Source organism: Pristis pectinata, chromosome 3 (genome assembly GCF_009764475.1).
Source record: "Pristis pectinata isolate sPriPec2 chromosome 3, sPriPec2.1.pri, whole genome shotgun sequence".
NCBI classification, from domain to species: domain Eukaryota; kingdom Metazoa; phylum Chordata; class Chondrichthyes; order Rhinopristiformes; family Pristidae; genus Pristis; species Pristis pectinata.
This window is the reverse complement of record NC_067407.1, coordinates 104,851,023-104,866,917: the sequence shown is the minus strand read 5'-3', so window position 1 is coordinate 104,866,917 and position 15,895 is coordinate 104,851,023. Positions and strand designations below refer to the sequence as shown.

The 15,895-nt window shown below is 36.7% G+C and overlaps 1 protein-coding gene across 16 annotated transcripts in view; it reads right to left on the bottom strand.

Moving 5' to 3' along the window:
- Positions 1–15,895, bottom strand: part of nrxn1a (neurexin 1a) — a 1,334,105-nt gene that overhangs the window by 313,293 nt on the left and 1,004,917 nt on the right. For all 16 annotated transcript variants that reach the window (XM_052010794.1, XM_052010792.1, XM_052010793.1 and 13 more), the window contains one exon: positions 13,155–13,336. In XM_052010794.1, the coding sequence (XP_051866754.1) occupies positions 13,155–13,336 (182 nt within the window). The remainder of the gene's footprint in view (positions 1–13,154; positions 13,337–15,895) is intronic.

Sequence of the window (15,895 nt, the reverse complement as noted above, 5' to 3'; positions counted from 1 at the left end):
ACCACTGGTTTTAGAGAACAACTGAGGTGACAGCTTATCAAATTCAACCACTGTTTGGTACAACATTAAAAATATCCAGAGTATTAAAAATGAAAATACATTTATTTGCTCATTTATCCTTAGGCAGGATCCTGTTGCATGCTAACTTAGAATAGCCCATTTTTGGTATCCCTATTTACTGTTACCTCAATGTTTAAATGATGTAAGATAACTGAACATTTCTGAAAAATAGTCACTCCCTTGTTGCATCAAATATTAGACTGTTAATTTGGTAACTTACATGAAGGGCAGAACAATTGGATTGATTTTTCTTCAGGTAATTGCTGGGGTTATTCAAAGCAAAAAGTTCAACAAGGTGCAGTGAAAAATAGCTATCTTTTAATCAGAATCTAACCCTTCATTAGTTACATATGATCCAATTAGATTTTTCTTTAAATTTTGACAACTAAACAGCAAATGCTTTCAACATTGCTTCCAATGTATTTGCCTGTTAGAAACATGAACATGTTTTATCACAGGTTCAACACAAGAATATGACAAACTCCATCTTCATTAATGCAAATCAAGGCTGTTGACACACCACTGAGCATTATTACTTTGGGGAAAAAATAGTTTCCTAAATTTTGTGAAGAGTATGAACAAATGGCTCTCAATATTTCATTACACTTACACATTCTCACAAAATTTCTGAGAGCTTTTATGTTGTGATTTGCACATCTCAGTCAAACTTCTGCAGCATCCTCCACAAGAGACCTGGAATTATGCATAGGACAAACAAAGATGGGTCTTTTCAACTAATGAAATTAAACCGAGTTGAATCCAAGATGTGTAGCTGTTCGATGTAAACTCATCTTCAGAAAAGTAGTAAGGCAAAAGAAAATGGGATTAAGATAATTCAATAAAAAAACAGTAGGGACTGTATATTTTTAAATCTCCAACTATAATTGGTAACTTTAAATTGATTTATTATTGTCACGTACTGACGTATAGTGAAAAAAAATGTTTTTCATGGCATCCATACAGATCATTTCATTAAAACAGTGCATTGAGGTAGCACAAGGGAAATCAATAACAGAGTGTAGAATAAAGTGTTGCAGTTACAGAGAAAGTGCAGTGCAGGCAAACAATAAGGTGCAAGGCCATGACGAGGTAGATTGCGAGGTCAAGAGTCAATCTTATCGTACTAGGGGACTGTTCAATAGTTTTATAACAGTGGGATGGAAGCTGTACTTGAGCCTGGTGGTATGTGCTTTCAGGCTTTTGTATCTTCTGCCTGATGGGAGGGGAGAAAAGAGAGAGAATGTCCAGGGTGGGTGGGGTCTTTGATTATGTTGGCTACTTTATCAAGACAGTAATAAGTGTAGACAGAGTCCATGGAGGGGAGCCTGGTTTCCATGATGTGCAGTTTCTTGCAGTCATGGGCAGAGCAGTTGCCATACCAAGCCATGATGCATTCAGATAGGATGCTTTCTATGGTGTATTGAAAAAATTGGTGAGGGTCAAAGTGGATATGCCAAATTCTTTAGCCTCCTGAGGAAGTAGAGATGATGATGAGCTTTCTTGGCCATAGTAATATACATATTTGGACCAGGACAGGCTGTTGAAGGTGCTCACTCCTAGGAACTTGAAGCTTTCAACCTTCTTGACCTGAGCACTACTGATGTAAACAGGAGTGTGTACACTGCCCCCCCCCCCCTTCACTGACTAGCTCTTTTGTTTTGCTGACATTGAGGGAAAGGTTGAAAGATGAAGGAATAAGAGATAGAGAGAAAGATAGAGACTGAGAAAGACAACGAAACAAAGTCAAAGAAACGTGATTTGCTTGCTTCTTCCCTGATTCCCTGTGGTTTTTATCAACTCATGGAGCCATAATATTCACAATACCATGATAAAATAGATTCCTGATGAGTGAGTTCTATCCTCAGAAACCTTTGGAAATGCCAATAGATAATTATTATCAGTTAAAAGCCCACAGAAAGTACACTGAAGAACTTATTTGTTTACACATGACATTACATGTTAATATGTGGTCAGTTTAGATTGAAAAGTGATGAGATACAGGGAAGTTTAAAAAATTTCTATTTCCACATGTAGGCATAACCCACACTGTGAATGTATCATCCCATTGAAACTGTTTTCCTACTGGATATTCTGTTGAACTGAAAAGCATAATGTCATTGTAACTACAGAAGTTGTGTTTGACCACCCAGAATGCAATTCAGAATTATGACTGCAACATTAAAAAATTGTATCAAATAGCTGGTACACGTATCAGACAGGAGAGTGGAAGAGAGCTGAAGCTTGTTCGTTCAGGCCAGCTGAGAAGAGTGGGAGTGTGTGGGATCACAAAACTTAGTGTTAACTTAAAGATGAAGCTGCAATTACAGCTGTTTATGGTGAGTGCAGTTTTGTTAAGGAATAAAAACAGTCAGAAAAGAAGATCTGGCTAGTCACTGGAAGTTGTGACTCATTGGATCATCTGCGAGTTGACCCCTGAGGTGGTTGAGTGTGTGCAGAACTCAGTCTGTAGCACAGACAGATAAAGAGAAAGGAAAGATATCTTTCTGTTGGCTGTTACATTGTTATTGGAATCCCTCAACCTTAAGTGAAGGTGTTTTACTATAGAATAAGAAATCCTGTTGTTTTGCCATTTATTCAAATAATCCCAGTCAGATTTCAACACAGTTGCCAGGAATTCAATTTCCAGCCATTTGTAAATGGAGATATTCAGGGGAGCCACTGGTACTACAATTCACCATTACTTTTAACCATAAAATTCAGACCCCACTGAGAATGTAAAGCGTGATTTATAATTGTAATTTTTTTAAGGTGTTCTGCAGTAAAGTCAATTGGTTTGCAATGCTTACTACATTTATGTAAAGTTGTACTGTATAGTCAATGAATTGAGCTATGCAATCTTTACACCTTGAAGCACATCCTTACTGGTGGATTGAATCTTGCTTCAAATGTTATTTAAAGGATACTACCAGGATATCCAATGAGATATCCTGGTAGCATCCTTCTTCAGATAAGTGCTTACCACTTTAAAAAATGAGTGATTGCTTCTTTCCACCATGATGCCAATACCCTCAGGCTCTGCCAATCATCTGCCAAAACTACTCATCCCAACTGCAAGTCCTGTTCTATGACATCCAACCCCTTGGGCTTTGCTCCACTGAGCCGTTCCAATGTACACTAGGGACAATTAACCAGCATATCTTTGGGATGTGGGAGGAAACCAGATGCACCTGGCGAAACCCACGCAGCCACAGTGAGATGAGCAAACTTCACCCTGATAGCACTGGAGGTCGAGGTTGTACCCGAGTCCCTGGAGCTGTGAGGCAGCAGCTCTATTAGCTGTACCATTGTACTGCCTGCTTTGCAAAAGTAGACTGCATTGATTGCCAACAAAACAACAATGACTGCATACCAAAAATATTACTTTGTCTCAGTTTTGGATATCAGAAGTGAGAGGTACTATCTTAAAAAACGTGGTCAAGGTTAAATATTAACTAGTATTGGCTGCCTGTTGTATTTAAGTCAAAAGAGCAAAATGTGCAAATGTGAATACAATTTGCATCCAATATCACCATATTTAGTGTCAGCAACCAGAGATAAATCTTTCCCCCAATTATTTTTGACCATGATAAGTTCCAGCTGCAGCTATCTCCATAACATGCCTATTCCAGTTCAGGTACAACACTGGCATCAAGGTGACAATATGGAAAATTGTTTAGGCATGTCCTTTTAAAAAAAGATCTGCAAATTATTCTGACCCAACCATTCACAGAAGTGACTAAAGCTGATCTTTAACAGCATTAAACAAGCATCACCAATGATTCATAAGTCAGTAAAGTGATACTTTCTGCTTCTCTTCTCTGGATGAGAGCAGCAGCAATAACATTCAAGAGGCTGACACCATCCAAAGACAAAGCAACCCACTGAACAGGAACTCTCTCCACTAACTTAAGCATTCACTCCCTCTGCTGTCCAGGGGCTATTGTTGTGGTGTGTGCAATGCCAAAATACAAAGCAGCTATTTGCCAAATTTCTTCAAGATTGCTTATAAATCCAACACCTCTACCACCTTACAGGATAAGGGCTGCAGGCACATGAAAATATCACAGCCTGCAAGATTCCTGCTAAGTCACTAACCTTGTTGATTTGGGACCACATATCCATTCTTTCATCATCACCAAGTTAAAAAACCAGAACTCCTAATCAGTACTCATGTCACAAGTACTGAGGTGCCTGATGTCAGCAGCTCAGCAACACCTTCTCATTTAGGTATTAAATATTACCTGAGTATTCTACACCCACATATATGAATAGAATAAAAATAATTGATAAAAGAGCATGTTATTTCCAAATCTGAACCATCAACATGAAAATAAATTTTGTTTTACATACTCTAAAATTTAAGTTGAAACATAGACTTTGCAGGTAGCAAAGTGACCTTAACTTTCTTTTTCAGGTACCATACCAAAGGTTTGCTACCTTTCCCACAATCTCTATCTGTAATTTAGATTTATGCTGCCATTTCCTAACTATTGTTCAGACTTGTCATTTCAATGCTAGCTAAAAAAGACCTTTTTTCAGGACTCCACTTTCCACCATATTTTCCTAAAAACAGATGTTGTGGCATCCAAATATCTTAAATGTTGAAAAGGATTCCTACAAATGGAATATTTGTGATAGAATTACCATGTTGAAGAGCTTCATTAATCATACTATCAGCATTGAAATAAATATGGCAAGAAGTGGAATGAGTATTGAATGGCAGCAAAAATCACTTAGATGAGCATTTTCACAGAATAAACCTTTAGGTTTTAGAGGACCATAAGAAAATGCATATTCTATGAGAAGGCCTTTAATCTCACATTGCTGATTAAAGCATTGTGTAGAATTACAGTTGAAAGGTTTTAAGTGTCTTTTAATACTGTAAATGATTTCATTTATGAAATACAACAGAACTGAACTAGTAAACATAATATGTTCATAATACACTGACTTAAAAAATTCATTTTGTATGTTCTTTACCTTCGGGCAGCTAACTTTGCTGTTCTCCACATAGTGCAGGATCAGAAAGGGTTGATTCCTTTAACCATTGCAAAAGTTATTTCGAACTTATTGTAACATATACAGAATAACAATCCAATTTATATAACAAGTAATGTTTGCAAGGTGATGCTTTTATGAGGTGCCACTGGAATTCAAAAAAGTCTTGTGAATCTTTTGGATATTTAGGAATGTAAGGCAAATTCAAAATATCACTTAGATCCCCATGTAAAATTCAGAAAAAAAATCTAAATAAAATTGCTATGGTGCAGCTTTGCTTAGTACATAATATTTAAAAGGAAATTCTATTTTTTCCATAAAAGATTCAATTTAGCAAGGATTAAAAGACGTAAATTGATAATTACATCTGGTGCATCACACTGTAATGGGAGTTTGTCTCCTTTTGTATTTATGTTGTAATCAATAGAATGTGGGGAAAGCACCATACCGATAAATAATCATGTTGCAAAGTAATGTTAATGTACCTTCTATTAGCAGTTTAATTTCTTTCACCTGGAACTTATTTATTCATAAACAGCACGCAGCATTAATCAACCAAACCACCTCTCTCAAGTTAATTTATCCACCAGAAGATGGTTAACAAATCAAAAGAAAATTCCAAATTACCTTCTCCACCTCAGTCATCAGCTTCTGAAGCTGTCAACATGCAAATATAACTTCCAGACTATTCTAATATTTTCCTGCTAGTTTCTCAAGCTCTGTCTTTCATACATTTCAACTGAGCCAATACTCTCCAACAACCTATTTAATTTTGTATTCTGCTCACAATCTAACACTCCTCTTATTGTATACGATGCAATTCCTGCCTTAGTACCTCAAATTCCCAAACTGTCCTCCTTCTTTAAGTACCTGTTTCTCAAAAAGTCCTGAAGTTGCTTTAATCCATACATGGTAGTTTTGCCAGCTATGCTATGTCACTGGATTCCTCATAAAATACAGCATGCAATTGTATCAAATTCTCATCACTTATAATGGTGAATCCACCATATTGGATCTGGCACAAAGAGAGCATCCCAATTCATTGCTAAAGAGGGAAATGGTTGCATGAGGATAAGTTAGTTCATTGGAAAGTATTTATTTAAATGCCTTTACCTTTTAATAGATTTTAAACATTCTTAATAGTTTGTCCAATGTTCAACAGATTGTAATAGTTTTTCCAATGTTTCTGTAAGGTCAAATACATTTAAGATTTCCAATAGCTTGGTGGCTGATTAAGCCAGGGCTTACGACTTAGGTAGTTGTCAAAGATTTATTCAGTAGTTTTGGGGCTATGGCTTGTTCTGGCCTGCTCACATCATGGCATTTATGGTTCAAAAGGCCCTTGGTGCAATTGATAGTGTGAGTTCTTTCTGTGACTTCCCACCAGAGAACTCCAAAGGTAACTGTGAAATTTCTCAGAGTTCAGCAGTTAGCAAAGGCAGCTCATCTTTCTTCACAAATTCTGTACCAATACACACAGAAGTATTGATTACTCAGTTGCTGAATTCTCATCTGTGCATAAATCTCTAGTGAAATTTACACAGAAATTTTAGATATCTAGGTTACCAGAAAAACATTATGCAGTGTTGATGAATAGATTAACCCAGAGTGATATGAATATTGAAATCCAGCTTTGTTCCAATTTTCTGTGTGCATGACTGTGAAGAAGTCAATTAAGATCTATTGGTGGGTTGAGAATTTTCATAATCAATTCCTGCTATTGTGTTTTGTGTGTATATATGTCAATTTTATTCATCAACCAATGATCTGAGCAGTATAGGATTGAAAGTTCATTCACTCCATGAAAATATATTGTGGCAACCATGTCAGATATCAACATTTCTAATATTCACATTATACACCATGTCAATTACTTGGAGGAAAATGCAGATTGTATTGTATTATATGTGGTTCTAATCTCTGCATTACAAGATGGGTGTGGAGGCTTTGGGGAGGGTGCAGGAGAGGTTCACAATGATGTTGCCTGAATTAGACAGTATTAGCTAGAAGGAGAGGTTGGACAAACTTGGATTGTCTTCACTGGAGCATCAGAGGGATAGAGGCAGCCTAACAGAAGTATATAAAATTATGAGAGGCACAGATAGTGTTGATATATGGAGTATTTTTGGAAATGTCAAATACTCGAGGGCATAGCTTTAAGATAAGAGGGGGAAAGTTGAAAGGAGAGGTACCAGGCATTTTTTTTTAAAACACAAAGAGTGGTAGGTGCCTGGAGCATGCTGCCAGGAAAGGTGGTGAAAGCAGATAAGAAAGCAATGTTTAAGAGTCTTTTAGACAGGCACATGAACCGGCAAGGAATGGAGGGATATAGACTATGTGCAGGCAGATGGGATTAGTTTAAATTGGCATTATGGTTGGCACAGACACTGTGGGCCAAATGGCCTGTTCCTGTGCTGTACTGTGCTTTGTCCTATGTTATAATGGCTGCATCTGAAATATAGTGACAGTAGATTGTTCTGTTCCATGATATCTTTTTTAATGCAATTAAAAGCTTCATTTATCACTTTTGTCTATGGCTTTTTGTCTCTTCCACTCATCCCATCTCATTCCTTGCCTTTCTAATTTGAAATGTCATCAACCATAATATGATATATTATAAATTGATATACTGATTATCAGAAAGTAAGGCCTGAAATTGACACAGGCACATGGAAAAAATTAAATTCACAGAATACTGGATCTTTATTATGAAATACTTCTACGACATTAACTGATTTCTGCTCACTATAAATCATCCACTGTATAACATTCCATTTCCTATAACATGTACTTCAAAATCACATTTTCATTGGGATAATTTATCACATTCTTGGAACAATAATGCATTTTTGAATTTTCAGTTTGAATGCATAAATACTCAATGGTTTTAATCTCCTTTTAGATTTGAATATCTAAGTTAAATATGTCATATAGCAGCCTTATATATTTTTTTGCTTATACCTCCAGTTAAGCCTTCGATGTAATCAAAATAATGGACAGAATGCCAAGGCGGTGTTTATAAAGATAGGCCAATCAGCTCAGGGTTGAGTTTTTTTTAAATCAGACAGTTCAATCTCTTCATCAAAGATCCACTGAAATCAAAGAGTGAACTAAACTTTTTTTTATATACCATCTTTATTAAACCTGCAAGAAAGTTGTGAGCCGAAAGCTATCAATTGAGGCAGGTAGGTTATTTTCAAGCACTTTCTAAAAAACAAACCATTTGACATGTTTGCCAAAGCTGAAAAGGCCCTTACACAGAGGAATAAATTTAAAGTTTAAACGCTCTTGGTATCAAAATGGTGATCAGGATGAACAAGCTCACAGGATGTTAGCTGTTGTGAATACAACACTCTAAAATGTTCTCTTTTTAAGGGAAATATGAAATAAATATTAAAGTCAAAAATCCTTGAAACACAATTTTAAAAAAATCAAAAAATGCAATTAAAACCTTCCACTCATTTCAACATTATTCAGCTGGAACAAAATGACCAAATCATTTGAACTGATCAATTTTCAAATTCCAGGGAAAGATTAATAGAGGACATTGTTTGACACCAGCTTCACTTAGGATTGATGTATATTGGAAGACAAAGCTGCCACTTGGGCAGTATCAGGAAAATAAGCACAAATTACACATGGCATATTGATTAGATTACAGGTCAAGTTTCCACTGGAAGTACTTGCATGATCACAAATGTAAAAATCTTCCACAAACACCACAGAACTTGCCACAGTTTTATTATTACAATTGGGTCATCACAAAAAACAAAAATTTTATTAAGAGCAATCTGAATTAAAGATCACTGGAGCTGCCTTTTAAAACTATTTACTAGTTTCATTGTAGTATACTTGTCAGTTTCTGCATGAAGTAGTACATCAAAATATTTAAACCACGCCTATTACTTTAGAATAGTAATGTGATTTGAGGACCTGCCTTCAATTAGCAAAAAGCTCATCATTTCCATTTGCTCAATTGGCTATGCGACAAGCTGTGTGGGCAGGGCCAGCTTTAAGCATAATTATTTTTAAACCAATACTGAAGATCACAGGATTCACACCTTATGTAACTTGAGCTGACATTTCCGCAATCTTTTGTGCTGATTTAGAAATTTTTATCCAGATTACGCAGATGACACTAGTGGAAATTCTAGGGCCAGGTGTTTTGCAGAGGCACAAGCAATTAGAGAACAGGAAAACAGCATTCAATGCTCACATGAATTGCTCCATGGAGAGAAACTAAAGCAAAACCAAACAACATTAGTCTCCCATGATAGCAGTACAAGGGAGTTAATGCTGCCCAAGTGAGGCAGGCTGCAGACAGAGCCACAAATATATGCAATGAAGTGGCACAGGAATAACTTAAATGATATATAGTACTGTTAGGTTATTTATCAGAACACTAGTTCTGCAAGCACAAGAGTACAATTTCAGGATATCATTAATGACTTTCATCAATTTGACCAGAACATTGATAATTGGATAAAAAAGCACCAACAAATTTATAGTGTGGTTTAGTGTCTTGCTGTCTGCAACTGTTTTCAATCAAAAAAAAACTGAGGAAAGCTTTGTTTAAACACAAAGCTCAAGATAATATCTTTACCTAATTTTATATCCATAATTAATTATCCCTCTTCTTTGGCATTACAAAATCAAGAAGAAATAAACATTAAGTTAAATATAGTAAATTAGACATTAAAGCAGCTATTGATTTTATTTCCCTTTTATAAATATTGTGTTAAAAACACACAGCCTGTATAAACAATACAACAGAATTGTGCAAATTAAAAAAAATATCAAGCAAACAGAACAAACTTTCTTCTGAAAAAGGATAATTCCCTTCAGTTTACAAGTCCTATTTTCACTCATAATTCTTTGGTCTTAATAGTTTGTGAATCAGCATCAGTGTTAAGGATGGATAACTTCATTTATATCACCCAGTGACTATCAAGGCAACACAATCGGGTGCGACTGTGACAAATTCAGCATAACGCTCCATTCTATTCTTTAGCAAAACACCAAAACGACACTGCCTGCTGCTCATCTCTGTGCATGGAATTGCCGATTTATGCCAAATCACAGGAGACACAGTGACATTGGTCTGCAACTGCTATAGAGTAGCTGGAGCCTATTATAAACATATTGAATACTAATAAGAGAAAAGAATGTTACATTTCTTCATTTCAGTTCAATGTTTAACCCAATGTACATCTTGTTAACAATATCAACATTTGTAGGTTATAATTGTGGGAGAAAATGAACCTGAAATTTCTTTATCCAGCTAACATATAGCTAATCATCTCTACCACTGCAAAGCAAGACAATAGATTTTTGCCGCATAAGATCAGTATTATCAGTTTACTGAATTATTGAAGTGCATTAAATAAAGACACAATGCAACAAAATGCAAAACAACTTTACAATCCAGCACCTTTGAAGAGGAATCCATTGACTGTTGACACTTGTTAATGCAAAATTCACTTTTCATCAAATGGATCCCTTTGTTGGCAAATAGTGATGTACATTCCATACATTAATCACCTAGGCATGCCTTATCAAATTCATCATGCAATTACCTTACAGTAGTTGACCTTAGTGGGAAATTATGTTTGACATTTGGTTGTGTTTTTTTTTGAAGTGACAAATAATTCCTCTGCTAATTAACCCACACAACATTCATAACAACTACTTTTTAACTTTTGTTTCTTTCAACATTTTTTGAATACAATCTTACACATACAGATAATGCTATTTTATTATGTAGCATTCACTTATTGCTATTATAGAAGAGACAATTTCATTATGTAAAACTCAAATGTGAACATGTCGATGCCTTGACAATTATGGTATTGTATTTTAGAGTGAGACCATGTCATACGCTTAGTGTTATTGTCTCCAAATTAAACACCAATTTAAAATAAAACTGCTTTATTATTAGTCATTTACAGGGGGTGGACACTTCTGTGATCCCTCGTTGCTCATGAACTAAGTGATTTCTTCATTTCTTTTTTGTATCTTTTTTCAGCACAATACAGGCCCTTCGGCCCACTATGTTGTGCCAACCTTTAAACTTCGCCTAAGACTATCTAACCCCTTCCTCCCACATATCCCTCTATTTTAAATTCCTCCATATGCTTATCTAGTAATCTCTTGAAATTTGACCAATGTACCTGCCTCCACTACTGCCCCAGGCAGCGCATACCATGTCCCAACCACTCTCTGAGTAAAAAACCTTCCTCTGATATCTCCCTTGAACTTCCCACCCATTACTTTAAAGCCATGCCCTCTTGTATTGAGCATGGTGCCCTGGGAAAGAGATGCTGGCTGTCTATCTATTCCTCTTAATATTTTATACACCTCTATCATGTCTCTTCTCATCCTCCTTCTCTCCAAAGAGTAAAGCCCTAGCTCCCTTAGTCTCTCCTCATAATGCATACTCTCTAAACCAGGCGGCATCCTGGTAAATCTCCTCTGCACCCTCTCCAAAGCCTCCACATCCTTCCTATAATGAGGTGACCAGAACTGGACACAGTACTCTAAGTGTGGTCTAACCAGAGTTTTATAGAGCTGCATCATTACCTCGCGGCTCTTAAACTCGATCCCTAGATTTCTGAAGATGTTTAAGAGTAAACCATATGTTGTGATTACAAATTTGTGGTAATGTAATAAGAAGCAAGAAAGGATTCCCAACTTGAATAGGAAGATAGGAGTGTGCATTGTGGCAATAAATAGATTTAGTTATCACTCCACTTATTTAGTATTTGATTTTTTCAAAAATATTTTAATATTCTAATTCCAGTCCAACTGCTTATTTTCAGGATTTGATTCCTCTATGACCAAACTGATTTCATAATCACTCTTCAGCACATAGGTGTCCAGCAGAAACAGATAATACGTGGCTCTAAAATTTAACTGCTAAACAATGTCTTGGTACTTGCAAGGAAATGATTTCTAATTGACAGGATGAGTTATCAATGTTTGTGGAAAAACAAAGTTACGTCAGTAAAGAATGGCTACTCTGCCTTTGTCAAACCACAAACAATTCATGCTGATTTTGTTTTAATCTAATTCTCACAACTGGTTCCTGTCTATTGACAGATTTCATTCTCAAGCATTCTTTGTAAAGTCGATAATTGTCTTCAGTTGCATTATTTATAGGAATAAACCAATAGAATTGAAAGAGAGCAGCTTGTAAGTAGATTAGTTGTTCCACTGCAGTTTTGAGCACAGGCCATCCCCAGGTTAAGAATAGCCAATTTATGGATACCCCTACATATAAACGAGCTCCCATAAGGTTATTAAATTCAAACTCTGACATACGTTCACTCCTAAGATTGGTAGAACTAGTTTCTTCTCTTTCTTCACTTTTAGAAATTGTTCTTTCTTATCAGTCATTGTTATTTGCTTTTCACACTATTCATTACAATACAATTTATGTGTTGTTACTATTTCCAGTAATTTGCGTGTATTTTCTGATTTATGGTCAAAATTGACTCAGGGACGTCAACAAAAACGGAATCCGTTCATTACCTGGGTACAGCCTGTACATAGATTTAAGATGTAAACAAAGTAATTTGGAAATGGTAGAATTATATACCATGATTTTGTTAAAGCATCAAAAATGAGAATTTAATCCACATTTATACTTCTTTTTGTATTTTGCAATGAATCATCAAAAAAAAGGAACAGTGAGTTGAGCTGCTTTGTGTGGCACTGGTGTCACCCACCACAGATATTCAAGGTCTCATACAGCCTCAAAGTAAACTTAAGATTCACTTAGTCGGTCACAGAGAAGATTGATTTTTAATTTATAACTGGGTTCAGTGAACTGGTAACCTTGCTTTGACATTGCTCTGCCTGAGTGCCATGCTTCATGCAAAGATTCTAGCATTGCACAAAACTGACAAAAACAAAAACTTGGCTCAAGACTTCCATGAGGATTAAGAGTAGTTCCAATAGAACAACTAACACTTTTCTTAGTTCCCAAACACAGTATACATACAACATTGTAAAACCTTAATTTCAATTTTACATCATTGTTAACAATATAATCCAATTTAAAACAAAAGCACAAAGACAAATCTTTAATTACTTACAATATGAAGCTGTAGGTAGTCTCCAAGCCCAGCAGAGCTGTCTACACGCACCAAAATGGCATCTTTTACATGCGTGTCAAAGCCCACAGCTAGCCTGTCTGCTCTGGTGCTTGGTCTGTCATTTGGGGGCCACGTGTAAATGATTAGTCCACCACCTCGACTGAAGATATATGTTGTGCCAGCTGTGGAAAAAAAAGATAAATTCAGAACTTTGTCTTTTAAATATACAGTACAGGGACATAAAGGTCTATATAACCATTAACATATCATCATTACATTAAATATAACAAAATGCTCAGTAAACTCAGTAGGACAGGTGGCCTCAGTGAAGAGATTTCTCCACTTCCCTCCACAGATGCTGCCTGTTCTGCTGAATGTTTCCACCAATTTCTGATTCATTTCAGATCCCCAGCAGCTGGAATACTTTGCTTTTGCGCTCTATATTAAATTCTGATTAAAAACATATCTGCATCATATTTTACATTTATACATTATATAAATTGACACAACTTTTTTTACATTATGAAATACAACATTTCATATGCATTTCTCTATTTAGCTATATTGTGAGATATTACCAGAATAGCTGTGGCAGCATCAGTTCCCTTACCAACTTTTCACTATATCCCTGTCAGTTGTACAATGCTAAGTATGTATTACATTGAATAAAATCAAAGTTAGTAAAAAAAAATCTGATGCAGGCACTCAGTAAAATATTTGAGTTTATGAAATGAAGAACTGCCACTTGCTGGCATTTAGCTTATATCCATCCATCTATTGCAATTGGGGTTAACAAGGGGGAACGACAAATGGGCCAGGAGTTGGGTGCCATGGTGAATCCAAAGAAATGTTCCGACATATTGTAAGTGCACTGGGAGAGTGGGGTGCTGGGGTTTACCTAACTGGTGCTGGTTTGGGGTGGATAGAGAGGCAGCATCAGGGCAGAGGAATCTTGGAGACTTCTTGCAGGGCATCCTGCATCTTCCAATGCGCAAAATTCCTACACAACGATAGCACTTCTGAAACTCACTGTGGTCTCTTCTGACCAATCTGCAATTCATCCTGCAGATAGAATGGGCACCATGTGGGCGTCCTGAATACAAAAGTTTACATGTTCTCTCTGTGCCATTTATATTACTAGACATAAACTTCCAGATTTAAATTCAGGCTCACCTGCCCAAACAATGAACCAATGTGAAGGTCAATGAAGGTAAAATCTTAACATCCAGGAACAGTGCACCTCAGGTCAGAAAGTTAATTCAGACCATTTTAATTTCACTTGTCCATTTATTCAATTAAGCAAAATGCAGATCAAATGCTTTTACATTTGGGTGTCACTCGCAAACATTGTCTTTTCACTGGGCATGCATGGGTTTTGTAGAATTTGCTCTTTCAAATACTGTTTTTTCCCATCTTAGATGAGGAACATTCAAGAATCTGATGTGTAAGTAAAGCATTAAAAACAATACTGACTTATGCTTATAACACTTGCAAGGCAGCCACTTGCAGTGGAGCTTTTGCAAATGTTGCATCTGCCTCAATCTTGTGACAGAGGCAAATGCAATTCAGCCTTATTACTGGGCCCTTGGCCATGGAAGGGAGATCTGTATTTTTATTCAGTGTCTAATGATCAGGTAAATACATAGTTAAAGGATGAGCTGTATTTTACACAATGCCAGAACATTACCATGTGTCAACCAGCAGAACAATTCAACAATTCTATTCAGTAAAACACTAAAAAATTATTGCAGAGATTTGAAAACTGAACATTTTGTTTCCTACATTTTCCATGGGCTAAAAATTACAGCATGCAGAATGATTGTGATAATTTTTGGGTAGAATTGCAACCACTCCAGAAATATCATCAAGTGTTTCTAATCACAAGTCGTGTGGATGGTGCAATTGCCACATCAGACCTTACTGATTAATGCCATTTCCCATGCATTCTTCCTTAACAGCATGGGCAGCAAATTAAGTTCACATTGTTCTGAGGCATGCCTGCCATAAGGCAATGTCAGAACAATTAGGTTTTAATTGCGCTGCTTGCTCTAGAGCCGCACAATTTAATTGGATGTCCTTCATCTAACAGTCTGGTGCTTGGAACCCAACCTAAAAAGGTCCACTTTAATTTAATTACTAACTTGCATTCCTTCAGACCCACTACCCACTGTTCTGGTTCTACCCCTGCCATCTAATGATCCTCAGTCAACACAATCCCACCCACCTATATCCTGATCTCCAAGTCCTAACACCCAACCCCTCAACAGCAAGACCCACAACACCTAACTTGGTTTTAAGGGCTCATGCATAAATCTCTGGAACCCTCTACCCTAGAGAGTTGTGGAGGCTGGATCATTGGAAGGATTTGAAGTGGAGACAGATAAATTTTTGAAATGCCAGGGAATTGAGGGCTAATGGAGTCTGATACAGAGGAGGAGTTGAGGGCTGGGGCAGATCGGCCATGATCATAATGAAAGGTGGAGCAAGCTTGAGGAGCCCAGTGGCTTGTTCCTACTCTTATTTTCTTGTATTCTTGTGACTTGCCTGGCCCAAATCCAGCAGTCTCTCTTGATCCCCAAACACCAATCCAACTACTCCTCTCAACCACCAGGCTACCACCCAAAGTTCCAGGGCAACAACCCAACCCATTATTCTGACCCCTCTCCTGTGAAGGCCCAAACCCACAATCTTGTGACAGAGGAAGCAGTCTACTATGGTCCACTTCCCTGAATTTTTTTTTC